The sequence below is a fragment of the Astatotilapia calliptera genome, chromosome 23 (genome assembly GCF_964374335.1).
Source record: "Astatotilapia calliptera chromosome 23, fAstCal68.1, whole genome shotgun sequence".
Taxonomy (NCBI): Eukaryota; Metazoa; Chordata; class Actinopteri; order Cichliformes; family Cichlidae; genus Astatotilapia; species Astatotilapia calliptera.
Window position 1 is genome coordinate 14,395,195 of NC_137443.1, and position 25,937 is coordinate 14,421,131.

The 25,937-nt window shown below is 40.3% G+C and overlaps 1 protein-coding gene across 19 annotated transcripts in view; it reads right to left on the minus strand.

Moving 5' to 3' along the window:
- The window catches only part of kif1aa (kinesin family member 1Aa), a 48,568-nt gene that overhangs the window by 7,007 nt on the left and 15,624 nt on the right, over window positions 1-25,937 (minus strand). For 3 of the 19 annotated variants that reach the window (XM_026157851.2, XM_026157850.2, XM_026157849.2), the window contains exons 13-39: window positions 25,618-25,760; window positions 24,198-24,236; window positions 21,518-21,720; window positions 20,443-20,522; window positions 19,480-19,555; window positions 18,777-18,856; window positions 17,252-17,358; window positions 17,083-17,163; window positions 16,813-16,993; window positions 15,758-15,830; window positions 15,187-15,277; window positions 14,953-15,101; window positions 14,687-14,865; window positions 14,224-14,361; window positions 11,990-12,298; window positions 9,117-9,235; window positions 8,925-9,010; window positions 8,007-8,136; window positions 6,735-6,897; window positions 6,544-6,634; window positions 6,332-6,450; window positions 6,173-6,228; window positions 5,846-6,061; window positions 2,717-2,825; window positions 2,567-2,633; window positions 2,206-2,290; window positions 2,009-2,114 (exon numbers count right to left, since the gene is read on the minus strand). In XM_026157851.2, coding sequence (XP_026013636.2) covers window positions 2,009-2,114; window positions 2,206-2,290; window positions 2,567-2,633; window positions 2,717-2,825; window positions 5,846-6,061; window positions 6,173-6,228; window positions 6,332-6,450; window positions 6,544-6,634; window positions 6,735-6,897; window positions 8,007-8,136; window positions 8,925-9,010; window positions 9,117-9,235; window positions 11,990-12,298; window positions 14,224-14,361; window positions 14,687-14,865; window positions 14,953-15,101; window positions 15,187-15,277; window positions 15,758-15,830; window positions 16,813-16,993; window positions 17,083-17,163; window positions 17,252-17,358; window positions 18,777-18,856; window positions 19,480-19,555; window positions 20,443-20,522; window positions 21,518-21,720; window positions 24,198-24,236; window positions 25,618-25,760 — 3,276 coding nt within the window. The remainder of the gene's footprint in view (window positions 1-2,008; window positions 2,115-2,205; window positions 2,291-2,566; window positions 2,634-2,716; window positions 2,826-5,845; window positions 6,062-6,172; window positions 6,229-6,331; window positions 6,451-6,543; window positions 6,635-6,734; window positions 6,898-8,006; window positions 8,137-8,924; window positions 9,011-9,116; window positions 9,236-11,989; window positions 12,299-14,223; window positions 14,362-14,686; window positions 14,866-14,952; window positions 15,102-15,186; window positions 15,278-15,757; window positions 15,831-16,812; window positions 16,994-17,082; window positions 17,164-17,251; window positions 17,359-18,776; window positions 18,857-19,479; window positions 19,556-20,442; window positions 20,523-21,517; window positions 21,721-24,197; window positions 24,237-25,617; window positions 25,761-25,937) is intronic. The other 16 variants (XM_026157855.2, XM_026157854.2, XM_026157853.2 and 13 more) reach the window with 9 other exon arrangements.

The following is a 25,937-nucleotide window of genomic DNA, read 5'->3' on the forward strand; positions in this document are numbered from 1 at the left end:
TAAATTCTCATCAGCTGTAAAAAAGAAACCTACTGCCCTCTACTGGTGGGATGCTAACATTAAGCTGTGCAAACTGGGCTTTTTACATTTCTCTGTTTTGCACTTCCTCGACTCCTCTCTCCTCCATCCTTTGCCAGACACTCCACATTAAATCAATCCTGAAGGATGTCTCAATTTATAAAACACACAGAGGAGAGGAAGGAGGAGGAAGCACATACATTTATGTAATTTATGGAAGTCTTTTGAGCTTGAAAGGTATGTAAAAACCATAACAGGAGAAGTAATTACTCTTTTGTATTCATTTTTTCTTTCTGCCTGTCTCCATTAGTGTGGAGAGGATTATCAAAAAAAATGCATGATATCTCTACACTCTTCTCACAATGTGTACCGCTATCAAATAATACCAGTGGCAGGCTGTAACAAAGCAATGGCCAGATACTGCTTCTGCACTACACTTTGAATTAAAATCACTTTAAAATGATGTCTCTGCAGCCTCTCATTCTGTTAAATGTTGGCTCAACTCCTCTCTTACCTCCTTGGTTTGCATCTGTGATAAAATGCAAGAAAAGGAGGCAAGGAAATGATGCATAAAATGAGTGTCTGTACAAAAAGTTGCATGTATAAAAGTCAGAACATATTTTTCTGTTATACATTCACCACAGCTCATTCTAACCTCTTTCCTGTGAACTTTGTGTTAGTTATGCTATTACTCATTAAGGGAACAATACACCTTCTCTGTTCTTCTGTTTTTCTTTATAAACTAGGCTCCAGTTGTACATCACACCCAGAAACATCATTTCCAGGGTCATTAGAAAAGTGAAGGTCAATCAGGTGATTTAATAAAATGATGAAATGCTGCATGTCAAATGAATGACTCTGCACTGAGTAGAAAACAACAACAAAATAGTTAAAGGTGTGTTAGTGATTTTATATTTAAGTAAAGAAATGCATGGCAGTGGAAAAGTTAGAAGGGCATGCATTTCTATTTTATACTGATCTGTTTACACAGAGTAAAATTAAGGTGCACGGTTAATAAAAAACACTTTTTAAACCTACACTGGGGTCAGTGATGAGAGGATTTAAATGAGAGGTGATGAACACAGTGAGATGCAACATGTAGGTGCAATGAGACAACCAACAGCAGCATATATTAACACCAAGGAGGGTCGCGCAGCCAGCATGGACGAGTGACTTCAGAGCTACTGGTGTGGTAAGTGTAGCTTTAAAGAGATTCTTAAATAACTCAAAGAAAGTGACTCTGGATCTGACCTGCTGTTGTCAGAAAGAGGGATCTACAGCATAGTCATGCAGTTACAGTGATAACGATAAGAACACAAAGGGAATTTGCAGAGTTTCCTTACATAACATTCAAGCTGTGACTCTGCTGCCATGCTTTTTACAACTTATATGCTTAGGGTGACCAGATCCCAGCAGATTAGATGTCATTAAAGATTTTGTGGGCTATAAATTATTTCATAAATCTCACTTGTAATTGAAGAACAAATATGGTTTACTTTTTACGAGCACAAATGGAAGCAAAGGCTTGTTTTAATGGTCTTTACATACTTGTTTATTTCATTTGTCTTTTCCAGAAAGCATTAAAACTGTTAGCTTCTGTTTCAGTTGCTATTCTGTTTCCAAATCATTTTAGGTTTTATGGTAACTTCATAAATCAGCGCACTTATTTTCAAGCCACATATTTCCTGCAAGCATCTGTTGACTCTGGTAAACATGAGCTAATCAAAATGTGGGAGAACGGGTTAATAAAATGAAGTTTGAGGACACCTGGTCACCCCATATGTGCCATGCATTTGCCGTGTGTCGTGTTCCAGTGCAGGAGCTGCCGCAGCAGTAACGCGCACTCTCAGATAAGACTCACAAACATCAGAACCGTAAAGTGGTTTCCAAATTCAGCTGAGCTGCCATATAATTCAAAAAGCTATGGGAACACAGTAGTTTGCTATTTAAATGAAAAATATTTGCTTCAAACATTAAGCATAGTACATACCTGTCATCGTGCAGGGGCCTGACATATCCAACAGATAAAATGTTGAGAGATAGAATATTAGGATCAATGATGGTCTCATCAGATTCGGGCGTGTTGCGCAGACGTCCTGGGAAAGCAGAAATGCCTCAGTGAGAACAGCTCATACAGACTATTGGTAAAATGTATTCAGCTTTAGAGAAGCTGAACATCAGTCTTACCTACAACAAGCTCACGGACTTCCTTCCATTCTATGTCATTTCCAGATTCATGTACAATAGTAACGGTGATTCTCCTCTGGAGGCCCTGAAGAAGGAACAAAGATAGAGTGAGCACACAGAATATGCTTTTAAGACATTTTTCAAAGGTTGCAGAGCGTGACACATCCACTGAACAGGCTGTCTACAATTACTAAGACCAAATTGGAGACGATTTTGATGTGCGTCATTCTGGGTAGAATTGCATTTGCCCTCTCAGAGCAGAGCTATGAGAGGGCAAATGCGAATATCTTCAGGCATAAAAGATCCTTTGATGACAGTTGATTTGACTGCAACATATTTGCTCCCAGCCTGACTAAGATACCTGGTGCAGAAGAAATGTGCCATGGCAGGGCATTCCTCCTCTGTGGTCCACTACTGCAGGGATGTAGCTGAATGACAGAAAAAAGAGAGTCTCAGAGATTTCTGTGGCCCATCAAATTCTCCCAATTTTCTGCTGACTCGGGATACTCACTCCCCGTTCGCCTCCAGCTCGCAGATCTCGAAGAAAACCATGAGGTCATATTTACAGTGACAGGGTCCTGCCTGTGGACGGGTCATGGCCGTCAGTTTGGTGGCAGGTACTGCGTTGAAAAAGATTAGAAAGAGGATTATACAAGAAGGCACAATAGGGGTAAACCTAGTGCAGGCTAGCAGCTAACAGCGGGGAGAACAGCTACCTACCCTACAAAGGAAAGAGAAACGGGAGAAGAAAGGAAATCAGTGATTCAGGGAAGGAGCACCCACTCAGTACTGTACAAGAAGCTTTTTTTTCATTTAGCACATTTTCGATCGCTCTGTGTAAAGAAATAAAAGTCTGAACCATCCTTTAGGTGAGAGAATGCATATGTATGTCTTTATACAGTGGGGCAAAAAAGTATTTAGTCAGCCACCGATTGTGCAAGTTCCCCCACCTAAAATGATGACAGAGGTCAGTAATTTGCACCAGAGGTACACTTCAACTGTGAGAGACAGAATGTGAAAAAAAAAATCCAGGAATTCACATGGTAGGATTTGTAAAGAATTTATTCGTAAATCAGGGTGGAAAATAAGTATTTGGTCACCTCAAACAAGGAAAATCTCTGGCTCTCACAGACCTGTAACGTCTTCTGTAAGAAGCTTTTCTGTCCCCCACCCGTTACCTGTATGAATGGCACCTGTTTGAACTCATCATCTGTATAAAAGACACCTGTCCACAGCCTCAAACAGTCAGACTCCAAACTCCGCCATGGCCAAGACCAAAGAGCTTTCGAAGGACACCAGGAAAAGTATTGTAGACCTGCACCAGACTGGGAAGAGTGACTCTACAATAGGCAAGCAGCTTGGTGTGAAAAAATCAACTGTGGGAGCAATCATCAGAAAATGGAAGACATACAAGACCACTGATAATCTCCCTCGATCTGGGGCTCCACGCAAGATCTCATCCCGTGGGGTCAAAATGATCATGAGAACGGTGAGCAAAGATCCCAGAACCACACGGGGGGACCTGGTGAATGACCTGCAGAGAGCTGGGACCAAAGTAACAAAGGTCACCATCAGTAACACACTACAACGGCAGGGAATCAAATCCCGCAGTGCCAGACGTGTTCCGCTGCTGAAGCCAGTGCATGTCCAGGCCCGTCTGAAGTTTGCCAGAGAGCACATGGATGATACAGCAGAGGATTGGGAGAATGTCATGTGGTCAGATGAAACCAAAGTAGAACTTTTTGGTATAAACTCAACTCGTCGTGTTTGGAGGAAGAAGAATAGTGAGTTGCATCCCAAGAACACCATACCTACTGTGAAGCATGGGGGTGGAAACATCATGCTATGGGGCTGTTTTTCTGCCAAGGGGACAGGACGACTGATCCGTGTTAAGGACAGAATGAATGGGGCCATGTATCGTGAGATTTTGAGCCAAAACCTCCTTCCATCAGTGAGAACTTTGAAGATGAAACGAGGCTGGGTCTTCCAACATGACAATGATCCAAAACACACCGCCCGGGCAACAAAGGAGTGGCTCCGTAAGAAGCATTTGAAAGTCCTGGAGTGGCCTAGCCAGTCTCCAGACCTCAACCCCATAGAAAATCTGTGGCGGGAGTTGAAAGTCCATGTTGCTCGGCGACAGCCCCAAAACATCACTGCTCTCGAGAAGATCTGCATGGAGGAATGGGCCAAAATACCAGCTACTGTGTGTGCAAACCTGGTAAAGACCTATAGTAAACGTTTGACCTCTGTTATTGCCAACAAAGGTTATGTTACAAAGTATTGAGTTGTATTTTTGTTGTTGACCAAATACTTATTTTCCACCCTGATTTACGAATAAATTCTTTACAAATCCTACCATGTGGATTCATGGATTTTTTTTTTCACATTCTGTCTCTCACAGTTGAAGTGTACCTCTGGTGAAAATTACTGACCTCTGTCATCATTTTAGGTGGGGGAACTTGCACAATCGGTGGCTGACTAAATACTTTTTTGCCCCACTGTAAAGCACTTTAACGTTCAGGTGACCAAGTGGGGATATTTACAATGCCAGACATCTTAATCTCTATAAAAGCTTGGTCGCCTGATGGATAATAGTAACATTTTTGTACAGTAAGTCTATAATGTTAATAAGACTGACTAAGAGTTAAAGAAATCCTTTAATTTCCACTGGTGCCCAAAAGCAGTTCAGAGGTAAAGAAAAAAAATCCATGCATCCCTTAAATTTGTCCCAAGCTGAAGCAGAAATCAATTTTATAAGAATAAATACAGTATAATGTGATGCATTGTGGGAGTTACTATGTATTTATATATATTAAAGGTGCTTCAAGTGTCACTTTTAGAGATGCAATATAATTCTTAGCCAATGGAATAACTGAAATAACAATCTGGTGGATAACTAACACCAATATTGTTCAGGTTTTAGTTTTTAGCTGTTCATTAAAATGTTTTTAAAAATGTAGCCAGCTCAAAACTGATGTGACACTACAGATAGACATATACTGCTTTAAATATCTGTACTGTTACAGGTTAAAAGTAGGTGAGACAAATTTGTAGCCTGTAAAATGGTTGCCTTTTTGCTGCATTTAATTCTTCATCTGTTTGTTTTCTACCTCCTTGGATTGATTGCTTTCCTATTATAACATGTGAATTTTCTCCCAGGGATTGATAAATCTCAGGTGTGTTATACATGCATATGCACCACAATGTACATTATAGTTAACATTCCCATCGGAGAGAGTTTCATTCGTGGCAGACTAATATAGAAGAAAGGCACTGTGATCCAATCAAGAGGAGCTCAAAGAGGGAACTGCAAGGAGAACGCACCACATAACAGTGAACACACAGTACAAGAGAGCCAATCCAACTGCAGAATCCTGACACATGAAAACTCCCCTTTTATATCGATTAACTTGAGTTTTACTACACAGCAAGTAGCAACTAGTAACTGACACTGAATATTTGTGTTAGTGCTTCATCTATGAGGCGACTCAGTCACAAAACCTTAGAGCTGGAAGAGATACTTTTAGTGCTTTTAAAATGCACTTGGCTCATTTAAGTCACACCAAGAAAAACACTCGATATAAAAAAGGGTTTCCACTTGCAGGATTCTCTTGGATCTGACCGATCAGTGACCAACCCGGCTTCTGAGCTTTAATAACTGAACAGATAGAGATGGGTGGAGCTGGCAGCTGAGCTTGCTCGTTTCCTTCCAGCAGGAAGGAAGCAGCTAAGCCAGCGGCAGACAGAGCGTGGCCTGACAGCGAGTCCACCAGTGACCCATTGAACACATCTGGGACCAAGTATCGGATGAGCTCCAGCGATTTCTCCCGGTCCGACGAGGCGTCAGGATCCACTGCTCGCACCCAACAACATGAAGCTGAGATGATACGACTTGCAAGCAGACGAGTACCACAGCAATACAACAAAAATAAATGATAAGACACGAGCAGAGCATCTTATTTACCTGGTTTGGAGAGAGGCATCACTCGTGGAAACTGTCTCCTGCAGGGGCGTAGTGGACTGGGTGTCACAACACACAGTTACGTATGAATATAAAGAATTGCAAGCATATTCATCATAGTATGTGTATAAATGCAGTAAATGCTATAAGCAAACACAGTACCTCATGACATCTTTACAAAGAGGAAGAAAAGGCTGCTTCTGGTAGTGGCCAAAGACTTCAAACACAATTGGCTGAGTCTTGATGTAGTCCACGAATGATCTAGTAACCTCAACAGCAATCTACAAAAACAAAAACAGTCCATTTTAGTGCCTAAACTCTTAAATACAGAACAATGCATAAAGCTGTGCAGGACACAAGCCGACTCTTCTTACATTCTGCACATGGTAGAAGCCGAGAGGAGGGCCGCGGCCTGTGTTTTTTAGGGGTTCAGTGGAGAAGGCCTCATCATGGCGGTGGATGAAGCTAAAGACAAAGTAATCAATGCAAAGTTTGCATGTAAAACAGTAAAAAGAACACCAACGATCACAAATCTCCAGCGGAAATATTGTGAAGAGCAATTTACTTGAACTGGCAGAAGATGTCGGCATATTCCGCAGAGATGCTGGAGGCCTGCAGGACAGTCACTCTGAAGGTAAAAATATTACCGATCCTGAGATGTTCCAGAGTTGTATCGAGTGCTCCATCCAGACCAGGCTTCAGTGGATTCTCCACCTCATCTGATCCAGCTGCAAGGAACCACAAAAAAGAAAAAGGAAAAAAGAAAAATAAACGCAGGTTGGAAACTAGACTAGACATCCATGAAAGTTCTTTCCTAACCTAAATCTGGTTGGTGGGCGTGACCTTCATGTTTAATTTTTAAAGATTAAGCTTTGTTATTCGAGGATATTGGACAACCTAAAGGTTTCCCAGTAGCAAGGGTCTTGACTTTTCAGTGTTGATATTCTAGTTTTTTGATCTAAAGGCAATGAATAAATCATCAATCTACTTAGAGTGATCTATTTTATTGATCAAGAAATTCAGACACTGTTCATTCTACACTTTGACTTTGGTAAATACTGCATACATGTACGTGAGGTGAAAGACACTGCAAGATTGTATAACACTGTATGGATGTTATATAAATCCCTGCTGTTTAAAAAGGCCTCTCCTTTTACTCCTTTGTGTGTTTTTATTAGATTTAGTGGGTGTTTTTGCTTTTTTGATTGTTTTTTGCATCTTTTTTATTTGTAAAATGTCTGGCGCAGAATACTTTACAGCATCATTCTGACCATTAGATGATCTCATTAGTGTTAATAAAAAAAGAGCAAGAAGCATCTGGGTTCAAATCTCCTGGTTGTCTGAGGGGAGGTCGGTGAGGACTTCAACCACTTTTAGATTTCAACCACATTTAGTAGTAAATTTTCTTTAGGAGTAAAGAAATGTGTTTTCAAAGACTTCAAAAGACAAGTTTTTCACATTTTTACTCATTAACAGATCTCAGTGATGTTTAGACACTTCTTTTTAATGTTTTTGTTGGGTAGGTTGCATTCCAGGTAGATGCTGAGCTGACTGTCAATAAATTCTACTGGAACAGACCAGGAATGGACTGGAGTTACCAAGAAATTGGAGACAAGCATTTGGGCTAATTTATACGTCTTCCACATGAGCCACCGTTTGCCATTGTCTGCCCTCTAAATCCAAGCCTATCTAACATAATTTCTTTTAAAGTCTTTCCTGTGAATTTTCAGTCTGCTGAGCCAAAAAGGAGACCACACACACACATACACACACATACAGACACAAGCAAACACGCAGAACATGTGTCCATTCACTCGTAAAATACGATTACCCGCACATGTGTTGTTGTTGACTTCATCAGCTGACGGCCCCATTTCTGCGTTCTGCCCTTCTCCCTCCACGATCCGAAGCTCCTCCTGAGAAATCCCAGTGTGGGACAGTCCTACAGAGCAGGACTCTGACTGGAACTACAAGAGCACAGCAGAGTGGTGAACAGTCCTCAGATTTTTAAACAGTTACATCATTTACTCATTTAGTTGTCTACCAAAACATTTTTCACTTATTGTATATGATAACGAGGGCTTTATTTTGCATTTCCCTCTTAATTTGAGCGCCACTATTGCATTCATTGTAGAGAAATAACACATTTCTAAATATAGTCACATATTTCAGATGTAGTTGGAATTCTCTCAAAGGCAATTTTAATGACGGGTATGGGTTATTTCTTGGTAATTTCTTCATAAAATAAGTGGATAAAAGGTCTGGAGATGATTCAGAGTTTGGCCCTTGTACTTGGAGGCTGTTTCTATAAATACAGAAAATGCATCAAAGGAAACTTAAATGGTAAAAGAAGTTCTTCTAAAATTGAAAAAAAAATACAAAATACATCTATCAGTTGGAGAGAAGGCAGGAATATTAGCAAAAGTAACAGTTTGGTGCCATCTGAGTGAAGTAAACGTCTACACTGGTGACACAGCGCTGTATGATGGCAGGATCCTTTCTTTACATTCGAGATAAGTGATTGGTCAAAGCCACTGACCAGCATGTTTGTATGGCCAGAAAACCCTAAATCTATTGAGAGGGTACATCGAGTTCTACAAAAATGTTACAAATGTTAAGAAGCCTTAGAACAGCGTGTAATTCAACTCTTTTTGTAAACACCTAAAATCACAAAAATTGTGACGGCAACTGTATACAGAAGTAAATCCTACACTGTGAAAACTAACTGTAATAACTATAGTGTGTTTTTCACTACCTTTTCATACTGCTGATCCTCAAAGGAGATTTTGGCAGTGCCCGACTGCCTCACTCCGGAGCCGTAGTCGGGAGCCTCCTCATCAGCTGGAGGGAAACACAAAGAACCTTCACCTCACTCCCTCCAGAAATCACACACAGCTTGTCCCGTCAATCGCTTCAACGATCGTGAGTCTGAGGATTTGAGCCTTACCTGATATGGCCTGTACTGCCACCCTAAGGAAGCCCTTTACCTCTCCCTTCTCACTGACAATGGCCACGCGATGGACGAGCGGAACCGGGTACAGCAGATTACTCAGATAAACAAAAGCCCTGCATGGGAAGCCAAAGAGAGAATAAAAGGGGAAAAAAAAGCATTAACAAGAACCAGACCAAGGAGACGTGCCACATTTGATAAAAATCACTGGACTGGACAACAGAACACAGAACTGCAAAGCAACCAAACAGAAGCTGGGACTGCTCTTGCGACGGCCATGGCTGCCCTTTACTATTGCTTTGGAGTGGGCTTATCCTTATCATCCAATAATGACTATATAATCAGGTCAATAATGGGTCACATGCAATAACCCTAAATTTTTGAGTTGTACTGATGAAGGATAGTGAGGCTAAGGAGCATGTATGTAAGGCTAAACTTTCAATTCTTTTTATTAACTTTAAAAATTAGAACCCAGCTCAAGACTTTGCTGGATAGCAGATGTTTTCGTCGTAAGCAATGAATTCATTTTAATGCATTGCTTTATGATCACATGCTATCATGACAATGACTCTATATAATGTATAAAGCCAAACTGAGAACTTAAAGCACTTTGCTACAGACTATGTTTCTTTGAGAATAGAAATTTGGGAACAGCTGCATTAGAAATGCTTTTCTTAAAAATAATAGAATAACTGATCCACATTTTTCACAAGCCAATAGGGATAGACATTTAAGGGTGGACAGCGTAAAAAAGGACAGGCTTATGACAAGATTGGTGAGGTGCAAATAAGGCATGCTCAGGACAAAAAAGGTGAACAAAAATGCTTTCAACTTTTTGACTCAAAAGGAATCAAAAGCAAATGGAACAGAAATCATCATACGGAACATGGCTCAGCTTGAATCAAAACTGCCAACAGCTTCATAGACTGTATGCTACATCAAAAACCAACGAATGACATCAGAAATCAAAGTGCACCTCCTGGGCCGGAGTGGTAATTTGTACAAAATAGGGGTACGAGTTCATCATCAGACGTATTCACGTAAAAACCGACAAAAAAAAAAAAAGGTCAAAATGAAAAGACTTGTGCTCTGGCATGCCTAAAAGAGACAGCTGCTGCAGAAACCAGCTCTTTCATCTTGAGATTTTGAGTCTTTGTTCGAACACCACTTAGCTCAAAAATTTTCAGATTCTTTCAACTGTATTCAGGTTTCACAGCACGGTGAGAACATTTCGCTGTTTGTTCCTCTTACTATGCACATCAGACCTCTATCTACTTCTTGAGCTGCATCAGTGCTTTGGGGAGTCAAAAGTCCTTTTTCTTTTTTATAAGCCACTATGATTTGACATACACTTCAAACAGCCGTTCAGCGTCAGCACTGCATAGAAACAAGAAGCGTACATGGACCCACTCTGGACTGAATTTAAGAAGAACTTAAGTAAGAGTGAGACGCATCGAGCCACTGTATACCCCCACTCCAAAAGCAAAGAAAAATAAGCATTTAGTTGAAAGAGAGATTAAAGATAAAAAGGAAAAGATGGACCTTAAAGTCCAGAAATGTCTACTCCAGTGTCCGCATGGTGTGGTACTCAACATTTTCAGCTCAAGATTTAGAGATACTGTGACAGCTAAGGCAAGACACTAAAGGGTCTGGTTTGACTTTGAGCAAGTGTAAGCAAGTGTTTAAGGAAATCAGTAAAAGGAAATACCACAATTAAAAAAAAATGTAGGAAAAGTTGTTTTCCAAATTTCGGTTGCAGATTTCCAACTGAAATGCTTCATGCCAGTGTTAACACTGAACCAGCAGATCTCTGAGGTGGACAGTAATTTGGAGAAGACTTCAGTTTGACTAATTTCCCCTTCAAGGTCATCTCCTTGTGTAACCTTAGAGTGCTGGCAGTGTAGCGTCTATTTGAATCACTCTTTGGATGGCTGATGGATGACCACTTTCACCTGAAGATTTGCCATGGACTTTATGAAAATTAGGTCACTACGTTCATGTTCAGGATTATCCTTAATAAAGAGAGCTGGATCTCTATCTACAACCCAACGACCAAAGAGCTTTTTTCAGTGGAAGAGTGTCCAAGAACTAAGTCAGTCTCCTGGATTAGGAGATGCTGCAGGGCTGAAAACATGAGCCAGCATCCAAGGGCCAAGCCTGCGGTTCCACTAGTAACCACTTATCCTGATTCCAAAAGCAAGTCAATCCCTACTGACTCCCATGTTAAAATGCTATTTTAATGTTGACCTCTGTGATAAAGACCATCCAATAAATTTCTGTACCAATTTTGATGAATTCAAGCATTACAACCTCCGATATGATCACTATGGGGTCCAAATAAACAACATAGCAGCTGCCAAAATGCAAATAATGTAGCTTCAAAATGTCAAATTCACAAAATACAGTGCACTGACTGGAAATGCACAGTTTTACTTTAACATCCAGTGGCATCTGAGAACAAGCTGAACTGTGGTTTTGGGCCAAATAAAGACAGTCTTGGTCATATAAACATTGCTGTCATGCTGGAAGCTATCCAGAGGTGCACAAAGAGATAACCTTACAGGGGTGTTTGGCAAAAATCAACTTAGGTATGCTTTGCTTTTTAATTTTTATGGAGAGAATCACTTTAAGATCACACCTCATGTTTGCCACATAAAATAACAAAGCACACTATGGTTATATTTTGTGTATTTATGCATGCCCAGCCCACAACTCAAGGAGGGCTATGTGAAGATATACACGCTATTATTCACTGCTTTTCCAAGAATACTGTTCCATCTACCCTGATGTTTGCCAAGGGAAAGGGACCTTGCATCTCAGCGTGAAAGAGCTAGTTTCCTCCATCAGCATGCTCCTGAAACCTCACCAACCTTCCCACTACACTGAATAATGGTGAGCGGTCGTAAAAGGGATCCAGGCCTTCGCTGGAGCCTCGGCAGAGCTCTCTCTCATCATCATCATCATCATCATCATCATCATCATCCTCTACCCCGAGCTCGGAGCTCGGGTCGTCCAAAAAGATATCATCGTCCAGGTCGTCCAAATCCTCCAACTCCTCCTCCTCCCCGCGACCCTCCCGCTGCGAGTCAGCCAGCTCAGTAATTTCAGAGGTGGAAAGGGTCGGGGATGGGGTGGGGTCACTCATGCGCTCGCTCATGCATGTGTTGAAAATGGGATTTCTGGTGCAGCCAGAGACATGGGAACTAGGTTAGTACAGTTAGAGAGAAGGGACGCACTGATCCACAGGAGAAAACCTTCTTCCCTCTGAGTCAGAAACAGCTTTTATTGTTTGTTTCAGTGTTGAGCAAAGAGCAGAGAAAGAGAAGACAGATGGGAGACTGCAGAAAGCTACAAATGTTGTGCTGATCGTGGGATATAGATGTCAAAAACAAGTATTATTTCACCTACACAGGTATTCACTGTAATTTGCCCAGTCCTCATGCGCAGATTTAACCGCACATGTAAGTTTCTGCTTGGTGAGTGTCAGGGGAATTCAAATTTACTGTTTTAAGTACAGATTTTTACACATGCGTATTAAAAGAAGAGGCTAAGATGAATAAAATGTAAAGAAGGCAATTCAAGGAATGCGCGCTCTTGCAGGTAACTGTAATCTAAACTGTTAAAAAAAAGTGAGCAGGGGAAGGAACCAAAGTTAATCATGCCAAGTGAGCCAATCATCAAAGGAGCTCTGTCCCATGATTGATCACTTTTTAAGGGATCACATGCAAAGAACCTCCTTAAATGACAGCTTCAGTTCTATAGACCGAGGGAGTCCAACTCCAGTCCTCAAGGGCCAGTGTCCAGGTTTTAGATGTGTCCTTTATCCAGCACAGCTGATTTAAATGGCTAAATTACCTCCTCAACATGTCTTGAAGTTCTCCAGAGGCTGATAATGAACTAATCATTTGATTCAGGTGTGTTGACCCAGGGTGATATCTATAACCTGCAGGACACCGGCCACTGAGCCCTGGAGTGCCCCCACTCCTGCTGTAGACAGTGCTGTTTGACACCATATTTTCTCACAAAATGAATTCTGGTGACCAACCTGTTAACAGGCACTTGTTACAGTTGGATTTACTCCCAGCAATCACTGGATTACTGTAATGGTACTCTATATGCTGCAACTGAGCTTTGGCAGTGAATATTTATGTGTGTGAAATAAGATCATTTGCTCACGGGCTTGCTTAATTGCATCTAAAGGTAATGACAGAAATTAAACGTCATACAGATTTCATTTGAAAATGGCCAGTCACTTTGAGTTATCACATCAGCCACATATGTACAAAGTGAGCTTGTATATAGTTATGCATTAATTCAACCCATCAGTTCTCGACAGCAGCTACATTTTTTAAATTTTTTAAACTGCAAGTGTAAAGGATATAGTATAAAATAGCAGTAAACTATTAAAAGCATTGAAAACATCAAATGTTGTGCATCTGGATAAATATACACCTGCTTTCACCTTTATAATATGGACAGACAGATTGAAAACCTGAAAAAGAACAGCTCAAGGGCACAGTTTCCAATGTTTCCATGTCTTGCAGGAGCTGAATAACATTAAAGGCTGGAGTGAGACGCTTAATATTACATAACAGGTGCAAGTGAGAGAGTGAGAGCGAGAGAGAGACACTGGGAGGCCATGTGCCAAGGTGGAAGAGAAAGAAACAACAGGTTTTGAGTAGGAGGGCTGACGAAATGTTTTTCTCAAATCTTGCATAGATGATTTTCCCATTGATGTAGAAAGCTCTGTCATTAGCTGGGATGTATTGTTATCAAATGTATTTGATACAGTTACTTCAGTTTGTACTGGCAGGTTTTATAGTGGCTGAAATACAAAGTTTGACAAGTAGGGACACCAGACTGAATGAACTGCAGATAATTAATGCAGGTGTCCCCATCATTTCGGAGTACACTCCACACACAGTAAAGCCGCATTTCCAACCCAAGTGCCTGGAACTTTAACTCTCAGGAACGACGTCCTGCAAGTGGAAAAGTGGACAGCAGCCTCCCTATATCCTAAATTTCTGATAGCTATGGCTAATACTGGTCTTTTTGGCCTCTGTATTTCTTATTCCTGTCCCGATGTGTTGGACTCAGTATTTACCTGCCAACCAGGCGGAACCAGGGGAAGCGATCGTAAAAGGGGTCACCTCCCGTCATCACATTTTCACAGTCCTCCACAGTACTGTTGGGCACATCAGCAGCACGATCATACATTTCTCTCATCAGATCTAGCCTCTGCCTGCAGAAAGCACCAACAATGAAGACATAAAAAAGAAACAGAGCAGGGTGTTAATGAGTAAAAGTAAACAGCTTGGAAGAAATAAAATAGCACTGAGGAAGACACTGAAGCATGGCTCTTTTTTTATTGCTGTTCGATATTAGGTTGGTAGATATTTTTAATTTGGAAGTGCAATTATTGAAGCGAATGTTTGCAATAAAAGAAACTGACTTACAAACTGAAGAGCACTAAAACAAGAGTTTCAGTGCGACACTTAATGAATTTTTGATTACCAAGATAAGTTTAAGATTTTGTTCATCAAAGACTTGCGTGCATGTTCAGCCACCTTAGTTTTTCTAATGTCCAATAGTGAGTTGCTCCATTCTTCTGATCTTGCACCTCCACTGCCACGATAGTACGTGGGAATTGTCGCTTCTCTCTGTCTTTAGTTGCCTCTGGGGGCAACAGGTCAGGAGGCAGGGGGGAGTAAAGAGTGTCTGTCAGCAACACAAACTGGAACTGCACCTGCAGGGGAAGAACGAGTATGCTCAAAGAGCCATTTCACAGCGTAGACCTGTGGATATATTCATCAGTCTAAATGACATTTCTAACCTTCTTCTTAAGTTCGACACTGATCGCATTAGCCTCCTTCAGGAAGATGGCATTTCCCCATAAGAGATCACGCAGCGAGGTGAACTGGTAGCATCGCCATTTACGGAAACTCCACACAGCCAGCTCTCTTTCCCTCTCCGTCCACTGCACTGTAGGCCAGAAAGAGGACTCGATGAAGGTATGATTATCCCTAATATAGATTTATAAATGTGTCTTTGTATTAATTGTTTTTACCTTCTTCTTCCGGTTCCTCCTCTTCTTCAGGGGCTTCTGGGTTATAACGGTCCACTTGCTTCTGAAGAGCCTCCAGCTTGCTTTCATAATCCTAATAATTTATAATTAAAGTTTTAAATACATGAACAAGCCATTCACGTTGAATTAATCATTAATAACTGGTGAAATGAAAGGCCCCAAAAAACTGCATTTAGACTTAAAGCGCGGAAAAATGTGTCGCGGCGTACAACTGTGCATACTGTGCAAATGTGTCTGTTATGTAATCCCAGGTATCGGTTCTTTCTCCTGCTGAGTAATATTTGTGAGTTGCAAAATTGCCTAGAAATTCCAGTAAGGTGAACTTTGCTTCACATTTGATCTGAAAACACCATCATAATTTTTTTATTTGGTATTTTCTGTAAATCTGCTCACTGATAATACAGTTTATATAATATAAACAGTAGATACCAATACTGAAATATACAAACTGCAGCTACATCTGTGTGTAAGACAGTTCAGATAGATTTTTTTGTTGGTTTTACTTTAATGATTACTGCTGATAGCAGTCAAAGCTGAACTCTCATTACCATACCAGTCTTTGCTGCTCTAGAAGGTTGCTGGCCTCCTCTCTTTCTTTGCGATACTGATCTTCCAGCTCCTGCAGCCTGAGGACAAAAAAACAAAGTGAACGAAAAAGACTTGATGTAGGTGGGTGATGCCCTACCTCACTGTGTGTTTTTAAGCCATTGATACTGAGAAAGAAGCCTCAGGCTTGGGTAAAGTGGCAACTTCGGTCACAGGACCACAAAAGCAAATTCTCACTCCATCTGTAGTCATCTACATTTGGAGATATGGAAGTTATGTCCTGACTTCTCCACCTTTCCTGAATGCAGGACCCCAGCACAGAAAAGATCAGACTTTAATGACAGTAGATATATATGACTTTGATTTGAGCATTAAAATGAGGAACTGGATTGGAGGTGGGTTACAAAGCAGCCAGTAGCAACAGTGGGGATAAAGCTATATAGATTATGCACACCATGTAAGAGTCCATGGTTACACTGTTTTTAACCTCACTGCTTTATCTGATGCTTTTTCTCTAATACATGAAGACTGGCTCATAAATTGCTCAGAAGTCTCAGACTCAGAAAATATTAAAAAGTAACTGAATGCAGTTTTAGAAATAGCTGCGGGTCTCTGGAGTGGTACCCTCGAAGACTGTTAAATTAAGACACAAGCTTAACTGCTGAGCCCAAATTAGAACAAAGTCCAAAAGAAAAAAAGAAGATCCAAAACATGTGGAAACAACGTAATCCAAAGCACAAAAATGTGGCAGGAACAAACAGAGCAAACAAAAATGAGCAGGCTGAGGAGACGACAGAACTATTTATAGACAGGGATTGATTTCTGACGTAAAACAGGAAAGATAGGAACGACAATCAATCATTCAAATCTACTCTAAGAATAAAAATACACATTTTATTCAGTTTATCTGTGCATTGGGACAAACTGTTTCCTTATTGCACCTTGCAATAGGTATAGCAAAATCTAGAAGAATTGGTGCAAACCTGGTCCTTTTTTTATACTAACTGTTACCTTAAGTTCCAGAAATGGACTTTTACTGTATCTTTATTCCTGAAGGCGTACCTCTGTTCCATTTCTTGCTTCATGTCAATGCCCTGTTTCTCCAACAGCTCCCTCTGAGCGAAGGCCCAGTCCACAGGCTCAACAGGGGTTTCGGCACATGGGTTCTTATCCCTGTCAGCCCGGGCCTGTACAGGGTGGTTAAAACGGAAGACGTGGCTCTTCCCCAGGATGATGCGATTTCCTGCAAGGGCATCACATCAGATCAGAGAGTACAAGTACAACATCTATGCATATAATGTTTGTGCTAGTTATGGCACAGGTTGCACCTACCTGATTTCAGAACAGTGGGTTCTGTCACCCTCTTTCCATTAACGTATGTCTCAGCTCCTTCACAAGGCTCAAGGATTACTGCTGCTCAAGAAAAGAAAATTCCATATGAGGCTTTGCTGACAACATTACAGCAATATTTAACTTTGATGTGCACAGATACAAGTCTCACTTTCTCCCATTGGGCCAGTAGAACTAGTGAAGGTGCAGTGCTCGTCCTTTATGAAGTGACCACTGAGGACTATATCCTGGCGACTGCTGGCATCTAAACGACCGACCCTAAAATACATAAAAGTTAGTATGAATATATATAAAAGCAAGTTAATGACACACTTCATCTATGTAACATTTAGTCCTTTTTCATTTAAAGGGACAGTTCACCTCAAAATCAAATGTAGTCTTTTTCCTCCTGCATGTCGTGCTTTTTATTCATCTAAATTGTTGGGCTATACAGATGTGCTGAAAGCACCTGAAACCAAACCCCAATCCCAAAACACAGTAACAATGTTTGTTTTCGGAAATCATGACCTGGTTACTTTAAAAATTCACAAACGTTACTGTGAACAGTTCAAAGCTACACCATCAGATCGTATCACTGTGCAGAAGAAAGCGTCCATCCACCGTGACAAGAGGCTCATGGTGGTGACAGTGTCACAGGAAGTAATCACTGATGGCCTCCTCCTTAGCTGGGCTACATCATTAGCCAGCCATACCTTTACTTTGGCTGATGAATCCATAGAAAAAAAAAGAATTCTGGCAGGAAGCTGCTCACATCAAGCTGAGTGAATTTCTTTTAGTAACCAGGCGGTGATTTCTGAAGAGCGACACTTCTGCTACTTCTCCTTTTGAAATCACATCAGTGTGACAGAGTACAATCACATAGTGGCTAATTGAAGCTAGCATCTAAGCCCATAATCTCATCAGGAAGGTGTTCACTGAGGACAGGGACCAAGAAATACGCCTTTTCTTTTTAACAACTACAGGAATTCTCATCCACTTACTGCCTATTAAAACCATTACAGCTTTATGGCATGTCCATCTTTCATATACAGTTTATGTATATGAATATATTCATTTATGATATAAATCAGTGTATGTAGTGAAAAAAAACAAGTACTAAATACAATACAAGGGTCAAAATGGGCGACAAACCACAATCTCCTGGCTGATAAACCTGTGACCAACCTTCTGTGGAAAATGTGGGTCTCTAAATGGGGATCACTATCTCTCGGTGGCCTATGTAGCCACATTTGGGCCGCTGGCGGAGAACATTTAGTGCCAGTGAGGCACAGGCATCTGACACAACATTATATGACGCCATGTGATGAGAACATGTTTACAATGCAGGCCTGTTGTCTCTTGAAGTTAGATTAGCATAAAAACAATGTCCTTTTTTTAATCAGTATCGTTCTAATACAGCAGTTCTTAAACTTTTTCTGGTGTGCCCTCATCATAAGCTGACCCCACACTTTTTATGAGTCATTCGCAATAATATGGGAGGCATCTAATAATAAAAAGGATCCAAGTGGGGTTTTAATTAAATAAAGGTCATCATGACAGCTTCAGCAGACTTTACTTTCTACATAAATCACATTTGTTTACATTGCATTTTCTCATGGTCTCCCCTGCAGTGGTTTTGTCCTCTCAGGGTGAGAACCACCTTCCTCTTATTACACTGTAAAATGTCAGCCTCTAACCTGGTGATCCCGTCTTTGATATAGTACAGCAGGCACTCAGACATCAGAGGGTCCTCGTTGAGGTTCACCAAATGAGGCGTCTGACACAGAACGGGGAATATTTCACTGTTAACTTTCGGTAAGCAATATGCATGAGTCATTCAACATCCATATGTTATTTACATTATAACATATGTCAGCTGTGCACAACAGGTGGTCTGAAATACAAGCTCTCCCAGTAAGAAACATCAAACAATCAGCAATAGTTAAAACCATGCAGTCACTCCCCACAGCGTCCCAGCATGGAGTGTTTAATGAAGTCAGATGTTTTGGGGCTGCAGGCAAGCAGCCATAAATCACTGAAATTAGGGCACTGCTATTATCTTTTCCCCCATGTTTACACCCATGGCTGCCTTCGGTGCAGTGAGGGAGTGTTTGAAGTGAGTAATGAAGTAGATTTAGGATAACACTTAATGAAACAGTGAAACTCTCGTCTGATCTGCCTCGACGAGGCTCGAGCACTCATCAGAGGAGACACTTTAAACACTTCAGAGCTACAAACCTCGTTGGGGGAAAACAGCCCGACTGTGTCGATAAACACGGGCTCGGGCTTTCTAGGGCTATCAGTGGGCTTTGGGGGTAAATAAACAAGCACAGCAGTGAATAATCGAAGCGGTAAGGATTATATCACAGTGGTTTTGGAGAAGTAGAATACATCTTTTACCTTCTTTGGAGAGAACACACCAACTGTTCCACCATCTTCTCGCATTGCTACACCCATTTCGGCCAGCAGGGCCTCTCTGTTGACGAATATCATCAGCATACCAAGTGAGATATTTTTTTTAATGTAAATATACTTTTTTTAAACATTGATTCAATGAGAAATGTTCCTAAATAAAGCATAGACCCAATATTATTCTGGAAGTGGCACCAATTGCTCTATACTCAGATCACCGGAAGCTTTTATTTTTGGCCAAACAGTTACTTTGCCAGATTAGCTCAATCTGATCACAGAACCACAGCTAGACGTCACTGCTTCTACAATCCTGTAACCTGAGGACATGCCACATCAGTTTGGTTTTCTTGTTGATTATAGCTTAGCCTGTAGTAGGTTGCATTTGGTGCAATATGACGTTATTCCTGATTTGAGCCCAGAATCACAACGTTAACACAGCGTTTCCTGATGGCCGCTGTGGTGTAGGTGAGATTATCCAGCCTGTGACTTTAATCTCAGAACACCAAGGTTTCTTATGCTTTTTTATCTTTAGTTTTTGCAGGTTTTGACTTTAATATCTTTAATGTCCTTGAAACTTTGAATATTTACTACTAACCTTAGAGACCTTCTTTATTTTTTATAAAACTTTTATAAAACTTTCATAAAAACAAAAAAAAGTTTGTTTTTTAAAGAAATATATTTTCCTGCAAATGAACAACTGTAATCTTGGAAATTTAGAAATTTTAATTCAGGAAATTGTCCTTTTTTTCCTTTGAATATTACCTCTCTCATCTTACAGCATTTAAGTTTTTGTATGTGTGTTGTAATCCTCCTGTGTTTCTCTTTTCTTGAATTATTAGGATGTTGTTCCTGTTTTGGCATCTTTAGTATTTCCAAAGTTTAATCTTAAAGAGGAATTTAAACAATGCAATAAAATAAATTAAAATAAAACTAAGCATCTGGTTGTCTTACCTTTCCATTCTAATGGCTTCTGTTCTGCGAAGTTTCTCTTCCCAGGTCTCATTGAGCTCAGCGATGATTTTCTCTGTTTCCTGACGTTAAAAAATAAAAAAGTGTGGTGATAATCATTTAAATAATAACTATATCTGGACTTAATGCAAAGAAACATCCAAATTCAGCAATGAAGCAATAGAATTCCAGTATTTTATTAGCTTACTTAATTGCTTACTTTTTTAAGTAGCAGAAATTAAATGACCCATATCTGTGATTTCATTAGATGACCTTATGTTGGCATGTAAAAAAGGGTGTGAATATAATGTCTTTGTGCCATAACGTAGAGCTTCATTGAGTATTAAAATGGCCGAAAGAGCCAGGGACACAGATAAAGGGGGGCCTGGGGTGACCCTGCTCTGCTTGTCCTCCTTGGTGCATCATTTTAATTATAACTACACTGCTCATAAAAAGCTTGATTGGCATTCACCAGGGAACACCAGAATTGGTAGGTGTCCCAGTGGAGCCCCATTCTCTTCACAGATGAGGTTCACACCGAGCACGTGTGACAGATGCCACGGCGTCTCGAGCCTTTTTCACGTCTGTCACATGTGCTCGGTGTGAACCTGTGAATAGAACTGGTTGCCAGTTCTGCTGTTCTTTGATGAATTGAGTTGCATTGTGGTGGGCTGTGAGTACACGTCCCACAAATTCTTTGCAAAAATGCAACGTGTACTGTGTTTGCATCGATAAAATTCAGAATTTTCACAATATGCTCAGTGTGTAATGGCCTTAGTCTGGGTTTTGGTCAGAAATATGCGCGTGGGAAGCCTGTTGGTGGTCATTTTGTTGGGCTCTGGGAATTTCTGAAGACCCATTTGTTTTTAGGAAATCAGGTTTTTGGTTATAATCTACTGGAAATGCTCAGAAAGGCAAAAAGTATAAAAGACCAATTTGGTTTTTTGAACTTTTTTATTGAATCTGCCCACAATTAGAAAGACTCTGAACCTCAACAAATGCTTGGTGAATCTCACTGAAGTTTTATTTCCTGACTGTGTAAGACTGGGGTGGGGGTTAAACTGGGTTTTGTGCTCACCTTCAGCCTCTCGATGGCCTCCTCGCTGCCTGGGCTGAACATGATGCGATCGTGCAGACTGGCAATAGATCCGGCCCGACTGGACAAGGCTGAGAGAGATGGAGAGGGGCTCATCCCCGTCATGGCATTGGTCACTGTGGAGAGATCATCCCTTTGATTCACAGCTTGGCCTTTATTGTTATTGTTCTTGTAATCGGATATGTCTGCCAGGGTGGGACGGGGCGTGGGGAGTGGGGACAGGAAGCGGGGATTGGGGTAATCGATAACAGGGAGTAAAAGGACGGAGAAATGCAGACAGAAAAGGAAGAGAAGAGAATAGAAAAGAAAGAAGACACGTGTCTTGAAACAAATCTAACTTACAGAGAGAAATTTGAACTGGTAGCACAGAAGCGAGGGCAGCACCAGCAGAAAGCCACAGACAACTCAAATGATGCAACAAGGAGGCCATCCAGCCACAAGACGACTCAACGAAAATGTAGCTACCATACAAAACTTCAAGCACAGCGTGATATGCAGAACCATTGAGAAACTGTTCGAGCAGCATGAGAAAAGATTTCCATTACTCATTCCCATTCAAGCATCTCTACCAAAAAATTAAAAACTGTCACCAGTTATGGAAAACAACAAAGTACGTGAGCTCTGCAGAGCCTGTGTGCGCAAACACGATGACTCATTTTTAATGGCGTCTTATTTTCTGCACAGAACATTAGAAAGCCAGAACTCTCAATTAAGATTATTATCTAAAAGCAGCAAGATGCATTTACTGCTCAGCATGCTTTGCTGAAATTATTAATGTCAAACAAATTACTGGAAGCAGAAATCCATTTCTCTGGTAGAGGATCAGACACAGCGATGAGTTTGTCTGATTAGCTTTGAATGAAATTTCTGGGTAAATCTATTATTAAAGTAACACATAAAAAAGGGCCCCTTATATTTTTCTGTTCAGAGCTTTATCTTGGATTTATCGTGGCACCTGAAAGGCCTGAGCAGAAAGCAATAATAACAACCTTGCTGCTGCTGCTATGGCAACACAGAGCAATAAACTGGCCAAGTGTATCACACCCATCCATCTGGACAGGCTTCGGCTCGCCAAGATTGATCACATAATATTGCCTCTGCGGTTAATTAAGTTGTGTATTATGGAAAGACTGTAAAAATCTATGGCATGAAAAGTGCAGAAGACCTAAAAGATCCACTATTATGTAAGTGATTATATGTCTGAAGACTACATCATCACCCTCATCTTATCGTTCCTCTGTGCCCTGTTATCCTGCCTGCCAACAGGCGTTGACAGACTGATGATTCGTAAACTGTAAAGGGAAATGTAACAAGGTAATTATCCAAATATCTTTTTAAAGTAGAGACATTTTCTTTCTCTTAAAAGTTCTATTTTTTACAAATGACCTTTTTCAGGGAACTTGAGAACTTAGGGATCTAACACAGGAAAGGTGTTATATCACCTGGTCCACTTTTATATAGCTTTATAGCTAAAACAGGATAAAAACATTTTTTTATATGTGCTGCTGCCAGTGTGGTCTTTAAAAAGACCTTAATAAACATACTGAGCTGTACTATAATTTTTAAAAATACATAGCTTACTTCTGTTCAAATTATATTGCTACTATTGACCAACTATACTGTACGTTTTCTTTAATTTATTCATTATAAAATACAAAAAAACCCCCACTTGGAATAATGTTTGAAATGGAGATAAAGGCAGCATGATTTTCAAATCTCATAAACGCATATTCCATTAACCCCAGAACACTAAATATTTAAACTGAGACTTTTTACTCTTTCATGAGAATATTTGGAAGGAAGAAACAATTAAGAGGAAAAAATTAAGGGAAATATTGCTGCTAATAAGGTTAACTGGCAACAGGTTAATAACAGGACTATAATCCTCAATCAGACAAGGAAGGAACGTTTTCCTGTTAAGAGTGCAGAGGGGATGCTACACAGTGGGAAATCACCCTATCCCAACGTTTTTGATTGTGCTGCTGCCATCAAGTTCAAGATGAGGTCATCTTTTTCTTAGACTGTTTTATTTTGTTAATTGAAAATAAAAATATGTTTATGAGATTTGCAAATTATTGCATTCTGTTTTCTCACAACATCCAAACTTTTAAGTTTGTTTATTGAGGTTTATTCAGATTTTTATTACATCGTTATCTATTTTTTAAATGCTTTGTGAATATATTGCTTAGAATATATTAGGGGATTTAATTCTTTACTGCACTGTATTGCATGTGTCATTAAATCTTTTTATGTGATATGTGTGTTTTCTTGCCGGAAAAATAAAGCGCGTCGTACACACACAGACCTGCCAGAGGAAATGGATGTCACAATTTCTACGTCAGGGAAATTAAAGATGAAATGAATCCCATTATGGTGCACAAGCTTCCATACTATATTGCTCCGCTGACCTATCAGTGCATCTATAAAGTCATACTCAGATCTCTACAGCACCATAATATAGCAAAGCCTGAATAGGGATGGAAAACATGCTGTTTGTATTTCATTAACATTAGCTTCTCGCGTTTCACTAAAAATCATGTAAAACAATCAGAACAGTTCCTTTGGTGCTGCAGAGAACATTGAAAAACCACTTTAACACTGCCACATTAATCAGCTGCGATTCTAAGCTGCAAAGCCAGAAAGCAAGAAACAGAGAACACACATTTCAAACCCTCGATATCAGCACCAGACGCTCGATATGCTGGGAGAAGAGACAGAGAGACAGCACAACACCTTTAGTTAAATTCTCCACAGGTAAAAATGTTCATTTAGCTATTGGTGAACACCTGAGCACTGCAGTCTTAATATGCTCTATGCGCTCCAAACATTAATCCTGATCTTTCTCTGGGAAAGGAACTGTGCATGGTTTCAAAATAATATAACATCCATCTAATACATCTGTTTGCAGTACTGCAGTAAAAGTGGTATCAAGATTAGAGATGCAATGAGCTAATACTATATGTTCTGGCCAAAATTATATATACTTTATAACTTATATAGATATAATTATATAAATTAACCAAAATTAGTGGATTACATTTTGGGAAAAACAAGTGTAATATAGTCTAAGCTAATGCATAGGAGAGGTGAGTCATGAGTGAGCATCAACCTCTAACGAAGTATCAAAAACTGCAGTTCCTTTAATGTCACCCTGAGGCTGGCTCCAAAAATGAATCAATCCCATGTTAAAATATTCATATATTCAAAAATGTTTACAGCCAGTTACAAAACAGTTTCACCCTCTATAGATAATTTTTCTACTATAAATCAACTGTTCAACTTTGTGTCTTTGTGCAAACAGGCTGCTAGGATTCTCCTGCTGATGCTGTTTTACATTACTGAGCTGGAACTCTTGACCATATTTGTTTTTTTCAACCATTTTTAAATGATTTGAACAAATATATGGTTTGCTGTACAGCTCATCCAAAAGTTTTGTGTTCCACCAAACACACTATAAACTGTTCAGGTGCCTAAGAAAGGGAATATGATATCAGTGCTTGTGGATAACTGAGGCTGTGGTATCTGTAATGGTTTCTGACATAAAAAAGTGCTACTGAGATGATACCTAATCAAGATGAATTCACTTCCCAATATAAGGAGATGTATAACTTGTGCTGTGTTATTTATGTAAGAGCACCCTGCCTGTCTAAGGACAGGAGTGGAGGCAAAACATTTCCTCTCACATAGCTGGTATGATGTGTTAGCTTCAGATGCTAATGCTAGAAACAACGCCTACACCATTTTTTCCAGCCTGTTTTTAGACACAAATGGGAGAATAATGCATTCGTGCCAAGTTTGGTCCTACTGCTGTCTGAAACCACTTGCTATCTATTCATTTTCATTAACTTCTTCCCACTGATTTTATTGCCCTGGCTGGTTCTTAATTTGCTTCTTGGCCTATTTGAACAGATCAACATGTCTGTGAGTACATCACGGCTTCTGTGAGCACAGGGAGAACAAATTTGTTTGTGAGTGGGCTGAGCTGAGGCTGACTCTTAAAAAAAGGGTCCAAGACCATTATGAACAATTTAAAATTCAATCTACAGATAATGGGCACATAAATCCAATGAATGGTCCCTTACTCTCAATGATGTCACCCAGGCCTTGAGCAAAGAGGAGCTCTTTCAGGCGAGACACCTCCTCCTTCAGCTCACGCACCAATCGGTTGTTGGGATCCTCGTTAATGACAGCGTTACAGCGAATCTGTTTGGCACGGTCAGCATACCTGGGAATGCAAAAGATCACTGAGACACAGGTGTGTGAGGAGAAACACACACATATATACACATTCATAATTCCCCCGACATCCCCGTCTCTGCAGCCCGGAGCTGCAGCTGCAACCCGTGAAGGATGTTTGAAGTGTGAAAGTGAGGCAAACCTCTGAGGGAAACGTGGATTACAC